Source organism: Arvicola amphibius, chromosome 12 (assembly GCF_903992535.2).
Source record: "Arvicola amphibius chromosome 12, mArvAmp1.2, whole genome shotgun sequence".
Classification (NCBI taxonomy): domain Eukaryota; kingdom Metazoa; phylum Chordata; class Mammalia; order Rodentia; family Cricetidae; genus Arvicola; species Arvicola amphibius.
This window is the reverse complement of record NC_052058.2, coordinates 85,761,812-85,776,713: the sequence shown is the minus strand read 5'-3', so window position 1 is coordinate 85,776,713 and position 14,902 is coordinate 85,761,812. Positions and strand designations below refer to the sequence as shown.

General features: G+C 50.5%; 1 protein-coding gene across 11 annotated transcripts in view; it reads right to left on the bottom strand.

Moving 5' to 3' along the window:
- Ppfia4 (PTPRF interacting protein alpha 4) overlaps positions 1-14,902 on the bottom strand; it is a 34,037-nt gene that overhangs the window by 713 nt on the left and 18,422 nt on the right. For 8 of the 11 annotated variants that reach the window (XM_038348976.1, XM_038348977.1, XM_042056023.1 and 5 more), the window contains 9 exons: positions 14,630-14,723; positions 14,087-14,168; positions 13,610-13,810; positions 13,191-13,253; positions 12,680-12,706; positions 10,822-10,997; positions 5,843-5,940; positions 5,118-5,293; positions 1,763-1,831 (listed from right to left, as the gene is read on the bottom strand). In XM_038348976.1, coding sequence (XP_038204904.1) covers positions 1,763-1,831; positions 5,118-5,293; positions 5,843-5,940; positions 10,822-10,997; positions 12,680-12,706; positions 13,191-13,253; positions 13,610-13,810; positions 14,087-14,168; positions 14,630-14,723 — 986 coding nt within the window. The remainder of the gene's footprint in view (positions 1-1,762; positions 1,832-5,117; positions 5,294-5,842; positions 5,941-10,821; positions 10,998-12,679; positions 12,707-13,190; positions 13,254-13,609; positions 13,811-14,086; positions 14,169-14,629; positions 14,724-14,902) is intronic. The other 3 variants (XM_038348975.1, XM_042056027.1, XM_042056024.1) reach the window with 2 other exon arrangements.

The window sequence follows — 14,902 nt, the reverse complement described above, 5'->3', positions numbered from 1 at the left end:
GTATTGGAGTTGGCACCCCAACCTTCCCAACTGAGCTGGGAGAGCCCACTGCTTTTTCAAAGTATTTCTCTTTCTAGGCTCCCTGCGGGAGGTCACTCACTGGTCAGCCCCAGCCCTGCTATCCTGTCCTGGGGCCTTAATAAAGATACTACCGAGGTTGCTAGGAATATACTGCCAGAGATCATGAGTTCTAGGTTGCCATTCTTGGTTCAGTTGCGTGACTAGCAACAGGACCTCTCCGGGCTTCAGTTTTCTTATCTGTCAAATGGGAAGTCCAACATCTGCCTCGCCTGTTCATCTCTCAGGCTACCTTCTCCAGTGGAACCAGAACACACAGACAGTGATGGGGACAGACAGATGAGCCTCCGGAATCAGGCTATTCCAAAGGACACAGGCTACCCACCCCACCCTTTGGAGACCCGGCTCATTGCCTTCCTCCTTTGTGTTTTCAGAACTGTACAGATCCCACAGTATGGGTAGAGTGGACAGGAACAGGGCCACTGACCCCTAGTTTTGCCTCAACGACCCTTCCCATTTCTAATCCCTTGGGATTTGTAGTCTGTGCTCTTGGAATGATACATGCTCTAATCACTTCTAAACCTGTCCCAGGAGCGTTTACAAGAGTATTCCATTACTGTTCCTTCCCCCTCATCCCCTCCTTGCTCCCCCCAGATCCTTCACCTTCTACCCCTTCTGTTTTCTTCTCCTTTCTCTATCATGTTCTATGCTCCGTGGAGCAATGCATGATTTTTGTTGTTCCAAAGAGTGCATTCCCTGATCCTGAGTGGTGTCGTGGAATGCTGTCTGCCCCAGTAACTGTTAATGAATGGATAGTTGGAGGCCCATTCCTTAATTTAGCAAGGTCTAAAGGTGGAGAACCTAGAAATAAAAGTGTGTGGGGTGTATTCACACACGCCCCGGGACATCTGTGGAAGCTGGAGGACAACACCGGGGAGCTGGTTATCTCTTTCTACCTTTCTATAGGTTCCAGAGATCAGGCTCAGATCATCTGGAGTGTAAGGCAAGAGCTTTCCTTCCTGTGCCATCCCGTCAGTTCCGGGCTCTTTTTTAACTTGCTTAAGCACAGTCGGGTAAGGCAGACAGACTGGCACATTCAAGGAAGGTTGGTGACTGGGAAACAGGTCAAGAGGTGGAGCAGGGAGGGCTGGCAGGGTCCTCCAAGTCTTCCTGAACCCCAAGGGAAGGCCTGATGAAATGAAGGTCAAAGGCTTCTACAGACCAGAAGGGCTGAGAGTGAAGGTACGAGGGGATCTGGGGTGTCAGCTTGGGTTTTTGTTTAGCAGTGTGCCAACTACCCCGAGGAGCAGAGAGCGGAGCACCTCAGCAGAGCGCCTGTCCTCAGACACCACACAACTGGAGGGCAGGCTGCAATCCCGCCCAGCAGGGAAAGACACAGAAACAGAAAAGTCACCCCACAGAGACGGCCTCTGGGGAAGACCTTTGACCCTGCATGGCCGAGAAGGCTGAGTTTTGAGGTGGAAGATGCTAGAAGTATAACACGGGCTTTGGTTTTTATACCAGAAATGATTTTCACAGAGACTTCCCCACATCCTGCTGCTGCCCAACCACATGCCTCCCCGCCCCTTGCCATTCCTCCCCGCCCCTTGCCATTCCCCTTCCCTGCTGGTTCTCCTCCCTTAGGCTAGCCACCACCCATCAGCCCTAGGGAGGGAGATTTCATGACCCTCAATCCAATCAGCCTACAATGACCAAGGCTCTAAATTCATATCCAAGTACTCACGTCATCCAACTTCCTGTCTGTGCCCAAAGCCAACAGGTTATTGAACTCTCTCTCCATCACTTGACGGGCCTGATACCCACAGGGTGAGGGGAAGAAAGAGAGGCTCTAGTTAATAACATTTATAGTATCTTTCTCTTAAAAAATTTACATTAATTCAGTTTTTATTATTATGTGTCTGTGTGTGCATGTATGTATGTGTGTGTGTGTGTGTGCACGCACACACATGTGGGCAATTGTGACTATGCACTGTGGAGGTTAGAAGAGAATGTGCAAGAATTGCTTCTCTCTTTTCACCATGCAGGTTCCAGGGATCAAACTCAGGTTATCAGACAGATTAGGGGCAAATGTCATTTTTTTTTTTTTTTTTTTTTTTTTTTTTTTTTTTTTTTTTTGGTTTTTCGAGACAGGGTTTCTCTGCAGCTTTAGAGCCTGTCCTGGAACTAGCTCTTGTAGACCAGGCTGGTCTCGAACTCACAGAGATCCGCCTGCCTCTGCCTCCCGAGTGCTGGGATTAAAGGCGTGCGCCACCACCGCCCGGCTGCAAATGTCATTTTAAAAGCTGGATTACAAAGTACATGAATAGACAGGCTTTATCTATTGTAAAAAAAAAAACTATTTGCACTAATTGGACTCACAGAGTTATCAATAACAAAAAGATAGAGGACAGGAAGGTGTGAGGGAGAACGGAGGCACTAGTGGGAATTGAAGGGAGGTGACAGTAGACAAAAGACTATCAAAACAAATTGTACAAATATACCCGATTTTCTACGCATAAACAAAAATTATTTTTTAAAAAAATATTTATTTATTTATTATGTATACAATATTCTGTCTGTGTGTATATCTGCAGGCCAGAAGAGGGCACCAGACCCCTTTACAGATGGTTGTAAGCCACCATGGGGTTGCTGGGAATTGAACTCAGGACCTTTGGAAGAGAAGGCAATGCTCTTAACCTCTGAGCCATCTCTCCAGCCCCCAACAAAAATTATTTTTAAGCCTATATTTTGTCTCTAATGGGAAAACATGGCTGAGCACCCATTGGTGAGGGCAGGAGGAAGAGCAGTAAGCACGCACACGTGGGTGAACAAAACTGCCCTGGAATAAGTGAGTTCATCTGGCAGGGCACACATTGCAAACTCAGACTAAAAGAACCCCCAGTCGCGGATAGTGGGAGCCCTGAGACACTTTTCTAGACCTCCTCAGAATTAACTCAGTAAGGAAACTACCCGCGTGGGTGCAGAGGTGGCTCAGCAGTTAAAAGCACTTGCGGCTCTTGCAGGGGACCCAGGTTCAGTTTCCAGCACCCATATCAGGTGACTGACAACCGCCCATAACTACAGTTCCAGGGAACCAGAAGCCCTCTTCTGGCCTCTGTAACACCTGCATGCATATGGTACACATAAACACACACACACACACACACAAAGAGAGAGAGAGAGAGAGAGAGAGAGAGAGAGAGAGAGAGAGAGAGAGAGAGAGAGAGAGAGAGAGAGAGAGAGAGAGAGAGAGAGAGATTAATCAAAAGAAAGAAACAGGGAGGTTTTCATAACTTTCTGTCACCAGGTATTTTCAACCATGGTCCATAAAGGATTCCAAGTTGTGTCACACAAATAGGTCAAGAAAATGCCAGGTGCTGGTAGTGGATGCCTTAAATCCCAGGAGGCAGAGGCAGGTGGACCTCTGAGTTCAAGGCCAGCCTGGTCTACAGATTGAGTTCCAGGACAGCCAAGGCTACACAGAGAAAGTCTGTCTCAAAAAAAAAAAAAAAAAAGAAGGAGGAGGAGGATGAAGAGGAAATGGAGAAGAAGAAGGAGGAGAAGGAGGAAGAGGAGGGGGAGAAGGAGGGGGGAGGAGGAGGGGGAGAAGGAGGAAGAAGAGGAGGAAGAAGAGGAGGAGGAGGAGGAGGAGGAAGAGGAGGAGAGAAGAGGAAATAGGCACCTTGAGACAGGAAGTAGGAAAGAGAAAGCCCATTTTGGGGGGAAGTATGAAGCCCAGAGTTCTATCAGGAACTGTCGGAGTGGAAGCGGTATGTCTTACAAGTGATCAGAGAGGAAAAGGGCTGTAATATCTCAAATATCCTGGGAAGTGAGAGGATAAAAGGATGTGTATCAACTGCAGAGCCCTGAGCAGGCAGGAAGCCTGCAAATGAACTTAGAGGTGGGCAAGTATAGAGAAATTGAATTTGGAGGAAATCCAAACTCTTACTAGAAAGGAAAGGTTCCGTGCTATGTGTTTTGACTGGTCAGCGGGCATCACAGCAGATAGTCTACAAACACATTGGCTGAATGCTGTCGTTGACCCCAAGGCCAACGCTACCCAGAACAGAGAGACAACACAGCCCCACTCTCGGTCAAGCCAAAAAGTGTCTGTTCCCAGAATAGCCAGCACAGCTAGTGGCTGAATTTCAAAAGCAATCTGACAGCTGCGAACAGTTCAGACAAGGGCAGCTAAAATGATCAGGGGCAGCAGCTTGTCTACACGAGGGACAGCTAAAAGAATTAAGACCATTCTGTCTGGAAAAACAAAGACTTGGGCCCAGAGGCAACATAATCAGAGTTTATGAAATTCACAGTTCTTACAAAAGGGGAGAACAGGTCACATACAAACATCCTCATCAAGCTAAGCTGTAAGGAAGAGGTGGATCTTTCCCCAGGGGCAGCCTGGCAGAGGAAGATTTAGGACAACTAAAATCAGGAAGTACTTTACCCGAGTGCAAGTGCATCTAGACTCCATTACCCACAGGAAGTCAGAAGGGCCAAAAATATAAATAGGGTCAAGAGACTTGAGATATATTCCTAGATAATCATTGTAACAATAATTACGAAATGTAATCGAAGGAGACGTCTAATCTTTTGAGCTGCTGACAGGAAGACAAAGCCCTGGTATGGAGTGTCTCTGGGCTGTGCCCACTGGTAGATTTAGTCTGTTAAAGCCTAGGAGCTCAGGAGCAGATCCCTAGGGTAGGTGCAGTCTACGGTCTACGGTCCCTGCAAGGCCCAGCGCTGGTTCTTCCCTATGAAAAGCTGTGTCAGAGAAGCAACTTCAGGAAAAGGAAAGCACCAGGCCTCAGCTTGGGAAGAGCTGGAGTGACCCACAGCTGTGTGGCCACAAGAAATGTAACTGCATGCGAAAGACACACATTCCCCAGGGGCTTTGGTGATGCACAGGGACCGCTCAGGTTGGAGGACATTGCACCCTGTTGGGACAGATGACACACACATGCGCGCACACATACACATACACACACATGTGTACACACGCGCACACACATGCACACGTGCTTACACACACGCGTGTGCACACATGCATGCACACACAGTAGAGGGAGGCGGGTGCTGGCAGACTGGAGGCCTACCTGGGTGTTCTGTGTGGGGATTTGCAGAACCAAGGCCAGGGTGTTGTGATCGAAGTTCTCATCCAGGGCCAGCAGAGCACCGTGCACACCGCTCTCGTGTAGATTTCCTGCATAGTCCCTCAGCCCAATAGACTGGACCCAGTGAACCACCTGGTCATTGGTCCAGACCAGCACATCTGGAGGGCAGAGGAAGAAACGGACAAAAGGGAAACATGGCTGGCCCAGGCTCTTCTAGGCACAGAAGGCATTTCCTAGCCGCAGAGCCCCGGCTACCCCTCTCTTTAGCTCCCACTCCATCCCTAGCTTCCTCCCTGGCATCTGGGTTCCCGCAGGGCCAGCTCCACTTCACTGCATCTCTGCCACTTTTTCCCCTGGGGTCCCAGCTTGGATCATCCCTCCACCCCAGACCAAAGTGGCCTTATTCTTTCTACTTTCAGGGTCTTATCTAAAACCTGCCTCTTCCCCACCCAGCCCTCTCCTCCCCTACCACCAGTTCACCAACTTCGGTGAGCACATCAGTCTACAGACCGTACCAGAGGTCTCGTCAGTGTGGATGGTGGCCACTGTCCGAGGGAAGTGGAATCACATCTGAGTGGACATGGAATATTTCTGTTCCATCGGGCAGGCTGGGGTTGTAGCCACCTCTTGGCTCTGAGTCTTCCCTGAGACTCACTGGGCCCCAGGCTGCGAATGGAAGCAAGCTTCCCTGGACCCTATTAGCTTACCCTTGATCTCATGCTGACTCTCCTCCCGCCTCTTCTCCAGCTCCTTCCGGTCATAATTCAGCCTCTTCAGACACATGATGCCATACTGGAGACTGGTTCTGTAGGCACACAGCAGCTGAGCCTGGCCACATTCTTGTCTACATGGTCCCCATTCTGTACCAACCATAATAGGCACAGACCCACTGCACCCAACACAAAACACACCCTGGTCCCTTCAGGCTCCTGCTGCCAGGGCTGCACCTGATTCAAGGCTACTTCCACCTCCTGCTGCTTGCATCCCTCCCCACTTCAGGCAGGTAGGGCCTTGAAGGCTAATCTTGTCGGTCACCTTGGTTAGACTGCACCACCTAGCCTAGTAGGTTAGGTGTGTCTTCAAAGGCATTTCCAGAGGTAATTAAGGCAGTGGTAAGACCCATCCTGAATATGGACAGCTCTATTTCACAGGCTGGGAACCAGATGGAATAAAAGGGGAGAAGGAGACAGCCTAAGAGCTGAGACATTCTCTCTCTGCTCCGCTCTTCACAATGGGCTCAATCCAGGAGCAAAACCAAATCCTTTCTCTCCCAGGCTGTGTCAGGAATTCTGTTACAGCAAACAGAAACCAACAAAGGGCCTGCCTGGTGGAAGGGCTTTGTAGGAAATTAGCAAACCCCTTCTTTGCAGCGTTGGGATGACAAAGACTATTGACCACTCACAATCAAAAGAAAAGGAAATCTAAGATACTCCTTAATTAATTGCTAGTTCACTCAGGCCTTTCAGTGGCCTACAAGATGCCACAGGTGTTCCCTTACCTGTCCAACCTGCTGTCTGCGCTGCAGCCACACTGACACCACGCTGCTCCTCAGACAGCAGGCGTCCAAGGCCTGGGGGCCTCGGGGCCTTTGCACTGTTTGCCACCCAGAGCATCCAACCCCCGGTTTTCTAAACAGTTCGCTCTTTCTTCACACGTCTCCTGCTCAGCCCAACTCAGTAGCCACCTAAAGCAGACTCACACTATTACCATCACCACCTCCACCCCACACTGGCGAGGTCGAATTATTTTCCTACCTCCTTAACCATCTTGTCTCGCCAAGTCAAAATGTACACTTCCGAGGACGGGACCGTTTAACTTAGTGGTCACAAGTCTCTAGGACATCCAAGGTGCTCTATAAGTGCTTAGTGTTGAGGTGACACAACTTACACACTGTACCAAGGGAGCAGCAGTCGCAATGAGCGGTGAGTGGACAATAACTCGGGTGGAGAACCCTGGGTTAGATAGGACCCCGCTGCCTTTAATCTGGGCTCCTCCGAATCTAGGACTCATCTGCCCTACAGCACTTCCACAGTGGTGGCTGAGCAGCACCAGAACCCCTCCAGTGACGGGCAGCTCGTTCACACCGGGACAAATGTAAGGGTCCTAGCTAGACTGGACCACTACCTCGTCCTTCCCCCTTCTGGGTTTTCCTTTACACAGAGCAACGGAACAGAAGGCCCATCCAGCTCCAACCGCTTTGAGACTAAATTATACAGACTGCTCCTGAAGCCCTTCTGCCTGGAACACTCATGCTCAGAGACACATTTCTAGGCAGCCTGTATTTAGGGTGCAAGCTGCTGTCTTCAGTTCTGGATGGCTATCAAGAGGCATCAATTCACACAACCCGTGATGGGCTACGCCCCTGACATGAAGTCTTGCCGTCATCTCTTACATGGTTCCTATGGCTGTCAAGGCTGTCGGACAACACAGCAAAGCCATAAAGTCCTTATAGTTAGGTCAAGACATGTCTGAATGCCAGCTCTGCCACATTCTCCCCAAGGGCACCAGGCATCTGTAAGATGGAGTCCCACCTCTCTTTGGTGAGGATTAGAAGTGACTCTGAATGGAAGGGCTCAACACATCTCAGGGACTCAGAAACAGGTAGGTATAATTGATATATGTGTGGAGTGGGAGTCGACCCAAACAGCAATACTCAACAGACTACCCCAGTCCAAGGGGAAGCACTGGGAGGGATACCAAAAGATGAGGGCATCAGCCCGACCTGGCCAAGGGAGCAGGTACAAACAACCTCTCCTTGATTTGCTGCCTCTGTTGGTAGAGTAAGATGTAAACATTCCTTTCTTGTCATAAAAGTAATGACTTACATGAACGTCTCCAAAAATGACTTGGTGGTGCAAGTCGGTAATCCAAACTATTCAGGAGGCTGAGGCAAGAGGACCCCAAATTCAAGAGTTATTACAGAGTGAGTTTAAGACCAGACAACTTAGTGAGAACCTGTCTCAAAATACAAAAAAGAATGAGGAGGCCAGGCACAGTGGGGCATGCCTATAATCCCTACGCCTGGAAGTAAAGGCTGGAGGATCAGAAACTCAAGGTCATCCTTGATTACACAGAAAGGCCATCCTGGGTTACATGGGTCCCTATTTCAAAAGCAGGAAGGGGGGTTGGAGATGAAGCTCAGTGTTAGCAAGCCTAGCTGCCCATGTGGAGACCCTATGCTCAGTCCCAAGTGTTTCAACAAAGGAATAGCCAAGAACATGCTTTTGAGGTCAGGCATGAGGGCTCACACTGTAATCCCAATATCTGGAGGATGAGGTGGGGGGGGGGGCTGTGAGTTTGAGTCCAGCATAAGCTGTAGAGTGAGTGCTTGTCCCCAAACTCCAAGAAAAAAAAAAGAAAGAAAAAGAATGTGCTATTGGAATGTTGAGCAGAATGACCCAGAGTGAATGGCAGAGGCAAAGTGTGGTGACACCTCAGAAGCCTGAAGCCTGCACTTTGGAGCTGCTCTATAGCCCCTGGCAGGCTGGCTTTCTCCCTGCTCCTCACAGTGGAGCTGAGTGCAGGAGGGCTCCCACTCTCCTGCTAAAACAGGAGGGCCTTCTCCAGCAGTCCAGGCACACATCAGCCGGGCAGAGGAGCGGCACATCTCCCTGCCTATCAATCACACAGGAGGAGACAGGTGCAGCTGGGCCTGGCAGCCACCCAGGCAAAGACAAAAAACTCCCTTTCAGCAAGGGGTGATGGGCAGAGAAGTCATAGCTTCCCTGCAGCCCTCACAAGTCGCTGTGGGGTCAGAAAGGCTAAGGGGTGTAGGACTGAACTTGAGTCCTCAAGACTTAGTTCTGCCTGTGCTCTGCCGCCATCCCTAAGGTACTGCTCCTTCCTAGGCCTCGGTTTCCTCATCCATGAGGAAGTTAACCAGATCCCGTCCAGATTTAAATCTCTACAGCGTGTCAACTGGAACTTGAAAAGCCACAAACACCGGGCGCCATATTGCTCTCTACTCGAGGCAAAGCCCTAGTTTAAGTGGCTGTGCCCACCAGCCTCACTCTGCCATGCTTGTTGTCCATGAGCTAGCTGGGAAGCAGGCTGGAGGGGCTGTCGTGTCCAGGTGGCAGTGTGGCCATGGAGCTGCCCACCTTTCCAAAGAATCCAGAATTCCAGACTTCTAGATAGAAATTACTGTTAAAACATTGGCAGCGAAGGCTGGAGAGATGGCTCAGTGGTTAAGAGCACTGGCCGCTCTTCCAGAAGACCTTGGTTCAATTCCCAGCACCCACACGGTGACTCACGTCAGCGCCAGAGGATCTGATGTCCCCATTTGGCCTCCACAGGCAATAGGCACACATGTGGTTCACAGACATACATGCAGGTAAACCACCCATATACAAAAATAATAAAAATTAAAACAAAAACAAAATCTTGTCAACCAAATTCATGATTTTTAAAAAACATGGAGGCCAAATAAAATGTATCTCTAAGCCAAATTCTGCTCACAGGCTGCCAGCTTAGGACCTCTGCCATGACAGGTTTTTACAAATCTTTTCAGTCTAAAGACAAGGATTAGATGTCACTCTGCATAAAGGGACAAAGCTGAGGGACTCCCATCGGCGATGCAAAAGTGTCACGAGCCCATTGCCCCCGCCCCCCACCCAGATGGTGCGCAGCCCCTCGTGTGTTTGCACACTTGGTCTCCAGATGGTAGTGCTGTTGGAAACGTCACGGGACTCTCAGGCGGTAAAGCCTCCGTAGGTGAAATAAGTCGTGGGGGTTGAAGGCTTACAGTCTGGTCTCGCTCACTGTTCTTTCTCCACTTTCCTGGGTGCAAATGTGATCCGATCAGCCAGCTTCCTGCTCCTGTGCTGTGCGTCCCCTGCCTACTGCCGTGTCCTTCCCACCATAATGGTCTGGGACTATAACCCGAAATAAATCCTTTCTCTATTAAGTTGTTTTGTCAAGGGATTTTTATCACAGCAGCAGGAAAAAAAAACCAATACAGATCCCCAGTGCTGATTATCAATGTAAGGGTCTCTGTGACTGTCTAAAAAATGATCCCCAGGGCCCTGGGAGGAATTAACTGATTAGATTATCCTCTACCCTGTCTTTGATTGGGTTATTTGAGATATGAAGTTTTTCCTAAAAGTGGGTAGCACCCTTCCCTGGGCTGGGGTCCTAGACGGTAAATACAGGAGAAAGCCAGTGAGCACCAGCGTGCATCTCTCTCTTCCTCTTGACTGCTGGAGCAGAGTGGCCAGGTACCTCGTGCTCCTACCGTCTTCACTGCTCCATCATGACGAACTGTACCCCACAACCGAGAGCCAAAGTAGGCCCTTCCTTCCCCCGGTTGCTTTAGACAGGGTATCTTATAACCTAGAGACATACAGTCCCTTGGCTCAGTGTGAGAGCCACTGTAAGGCTCCTTGGTGAACACAGGGAAATCAGCAAACCCAAAGACAAGCAAGGAAATTCAGAGTCCAGAGGAAACTCTCAAAGACGACCTAATGAAAAATGACTTGTGCCCTATGGGTTTAAATTAGGGACAGGATCAAATTCACAAACCCCAGAACAAGAGGAGAACGTGGGAACGTTCCATAACAGGGAAACCTATTACTACCCAGAGCGGGCCCTGGAAAAAGACAAGGGGCCCCTCCATTTCTGAGGACAGAGCCCCAGGGCTTGGGGAGATGCCACACCAAGGAGGTAGCCCCGGCTCCAGCCTGCTCACCGATGAAAACTGTCCACCATCTTGAGGTGGACCCGCAGGTCCTTCTTGGTGAGGTGATCCAGCATGCGTGCGTCTACCAGGCACTCCATGAAGTAACTGCGGTACTGAGGGAGGCCCAGGCTGGGCAGCCATTCATTTCCAATCCACTCGTGATTCATGTCTCCGTAGGCCAGGGTCTGAGGACATGAGAAGGAAGAGGACATGGGCGGGACGGTGCCAATAGGCCACAGGTGGCATATTTATTTGGGAGAATCCTAATCCCCCTCCACCTGTGAGGAAGTGCATGCTGCTCATTAATACATCAGCTTATTTGTGAGAAGCGATAGAAGTATTTCAGGATCTCAAAATGACCCAGTTCTGCTCAGGTACCAACAGTCTACGCTAGCGAAGGGAGCGACTGCCCATGGGGTAGAAAACAGTCCTTCCTGCCACCTCTACGTGTGTAGTGGTGTGTGGACGACATGCCTTCCTAATGCCAGCTAGTCTCAGAGGCAGAAGAGAGGCCAGGTTCAGTGGGCCTGCGGAGCATGACAGCTGGCTCTGGGGAATGGCTAGCTCCACAGTCCGGGGAATGATTAAATGTTAGCCAAAGACAGAAAACACAGCAAGGGACCGCAGCCTGTGCCTGAACAGTCGGTTTGCTTCCCTGAGGCCTGCTCATCACTCCGGGAGTCCTCCTTTGTCAGTGCTCCCACTCTCACGGCCACTCGTCCCTCGGTGCCTGCACTACGTGGCGTTACCTCCGGCTGAGAGCAAACGGGCTCCTTGACCACTCGGCTTCAGAAAGGCTCAGTTTCGAGAGCAATCCCCCCCACCGCAGCACCTCTCCCTCACCTGCTAGATGTTTCCAGACTGAAAGTTCTATTTTAAAAGGAAATTTTACATGCTGATAAGTGTAAAATTGCATGTCACATATGTTTCTTACCAAGCACACAAATGAAGAAGCCCTTCATGGTCAGCATCCAAGTCCAGAACTAGCACAGCCTCTGCCCTTTCCCTGGACCCCGGTCCTACTGCTTTCTCCACACAAGACTGCTATACTCTATTTCCCACCATTCTTCTACTCTCAAAAGAAGGGTTTTACACTTACCAGGGGACACATTTGCTAAACAATACATTAGCTTTGTGTGTGTGTGTATGTGTGTGTGTGTGTGAGTGTGTGTGTGTGTGCATGTGTGTTTTATTTATCAAGTTCTATAAAGCCATCAGGATTAACATATTTTCCTTAGCTTTACATTTCTGATTCCTCTAGTGTTGTATCATGAGAACATGCTGTCTGTCACCGGTGTGACCAGTGAGTGCAAGCATGGCTGTCCTGCCTCATTCTCTACCACGGTAACCACTATTCCAGACTGTCCCTGTGTTCGTCAACCCTGTCCTTAGATTCCATTTAAACTGCTCATTGATGTTATTCCTTTACTCATTTAGAAGGTTTAGAAAGCCTGATCTTGTAGATGCTCAATAAATATGTGCTAATAAGGTAAGCACATATGCATGAATGAATGAATGAATGAATGAATGAATGATGAATGAAAGGTTCATTCGCCAGAGTGCCCTTTGGCAGGATAAGGAATGGAAGAAGACTATATGAATCTAAGTCTCATCGTTCATGAGGAGAGAGTCAAACTGTGAAGTGTCTGGCATGCTGGGGGCCCAGCCCCCCACTGCTCCTCACCTGCCATCCCATGAAAGCAGAGAAGGAATGAAAATGGAGTTTGGGCACAAAAAGAAGAAACTTTGTCCAGGGCTCCATGCACAAGGACATGCACACACTGGACTCGGCCAGCTGGACCGTCCAGGGAGCCTGGTGAAAAGATGCTGCCCTGACCTGAGAGGAGTTCTGATGAGGGGGTCTTACCTGGGCCCAGCTGCCCTCCTCACTGTCCTAGCAGGAGCCAGTGCCGCATGTCAGGGGAGACACGAAAGTCAAGAAACCTGGAGCCTGCACCCAGGCTCCCCCAAAAGAGGGGAAAGACACCCCAGTAGCTCATGGATGACCAGGATAAGCTTGTTGGGGCAGTTGAGAAAGCTGGCACATACATGCATGCTTGTGGTGGGGGTAACAAATTGGCACGGCAAAACCATGCTTCCACGGTTCCCAGGCTTGACTGGGGGTTAGCACGATGCCAGAAACTCCCATTCTCCCCTCCTATTCCACCAAGGACCAAGCCAAGAACAGGGAGCTTGTGACTCAGGACCATAATGGGGTAGCGCCTCCTGTAGCCCAAAGCTGTCAAGGTTTTATGACCCCTGGCACAGAGCCTCCCACAATCAGGTACACTAGGTCTCTGCCAGCCCCTCCGGCTTCCCACATTCCTCACTTCATCTTCAGGGCTGTCACTAGTTCCTGGGCCAAGGGGAAGACTCACTGTTTTGGTAGATGTTGCCAGAGTTTCCATCTCTTCATGGGTCACCCAGACATTCCCTGAAGACTGCAGGCAAAAAAGAAAGCATCCTGGTCCTGGATGTGCCCTGCCCCCACCCCAGGCTCCCCAGCAGACGGCCCCAGGTACAACTCTCCCTTCCCCGTGGGTCAAGCTCATGGTTTCCCACAGACCAGTTCTAAGCAGTCCATCTTAGAAACAACCCAGAGACCTGCAACTATTGTCAGGTAGGCATGGAGAAAGGGAGGCCATGGGAGCCCGTAGAATCAACTCTCCTGAAGACTAGGAAGAGCCTTCTGTGGAGATGGGCAGAGTTCAATGTTCCCTCTTCCTGGAGACCAACGGGAGACTGTATAAACACCGTCAGGACCTCTGTAGATTTGAGGGTGAAGGAGGCTACTCACAGTCCTGGAGGTAGGCGGGGCTGAGGGGCTAGTCAGTGACACCATCTCCTGGATGGCCAAGCGGAGCTTGAGCCGGTGCAGGGCATTGCTGATGCCGATTTCCCGCTGGATCTCTGTGTCCGACAGGGCGGACATGATGGCACCACTCTTGACATTGGCCCGGCAGGCCGCCACATACCAGGCAGGCATTCCTACCCAGAGCTGCAGATGTGGGAGCACAGGGGAGCAACTCAGCATCACAGTCAGTCTCTATAATCTGCTCCCTTATTCTTGGTATGACACATACATGTCTATCTGAGAGAAACACTCTGGTAAAGGTATAGGGACATCGTGTCTGCTGCTCAGGAGTCCTCATCCCACCAAACAAAGGTGCAAAGCAAACCCCAAGAGCAGACACAAGAGACTTAAGCTCAGAGAGGACCATCTAGACTTGGTCTTCCCTCGAGATCCCAGAGCATCTCCCCTGCCCAGGCTCACCTCCAGCCAGGAGACCACCGTGGGGCCATCCCATTGAGCAAAGGGCATTCCTTTTCGGCGAGCATCTTCAAGCAGCTGGTGTCTTGGGGGGGGGGAGGAACAACAGGCTCACTAGTCTTTTTTTCTCTCAACCAGGCTGACTCCTGGGGACCACTCCAGGCTGGGCCAAGAGCTGGCATTCGTACTTCCCCAGCTCCCCACCCTTGAATTCTTCTGCTCTATGCCTGAAGCAATCTGAAACTTCGAAGTGGGGCAGGAACACCCTTCATGCCCACAGTGCTCTCACACATCACACACACTGACTTAGCCATCTCCATGTGCCCTGGAAGAGAACCACGGGTCCCAGATTACTCTCCAACAGCCCTCTTGCTTCCTGTTCCCTAGGATCATCCTAAGACCCTGTTCTCAACTCAGGGCCGCTCAGATGAGCCCGCATGAACCAAGCCTTGCCAGGCTCTGTCTCTCTGAGATCAATCTATGACAAGACATGGGAAGGAAAGCAGCTAGGTGCCCGGGCCACCTGAGGTGGCCTGAGGCTCTTACTTCTTTTTCAGTCGCCGGTCCTTCTCTGCCTGGGTCCCAAGCTTGGCAGGTACCAGTGGTTCCTGAAGACTGAGCTCCGAGTCTGTTAGCAGAACTGAAAGGAAGACATGGGCATGTCAACAGCCATTTTGCTTCTGTCTCGGCCTGGACTAAGAAAGCAGGAAAGCACAGAGCACCCCAACCAAGTCTGAAGGGTCCCCACTCATTCCCTGGGCTGTCTCCCAAAGTCTCTGCACTACAGGCAGCCCCAGAGTGACACCAGTTGGTTTATCC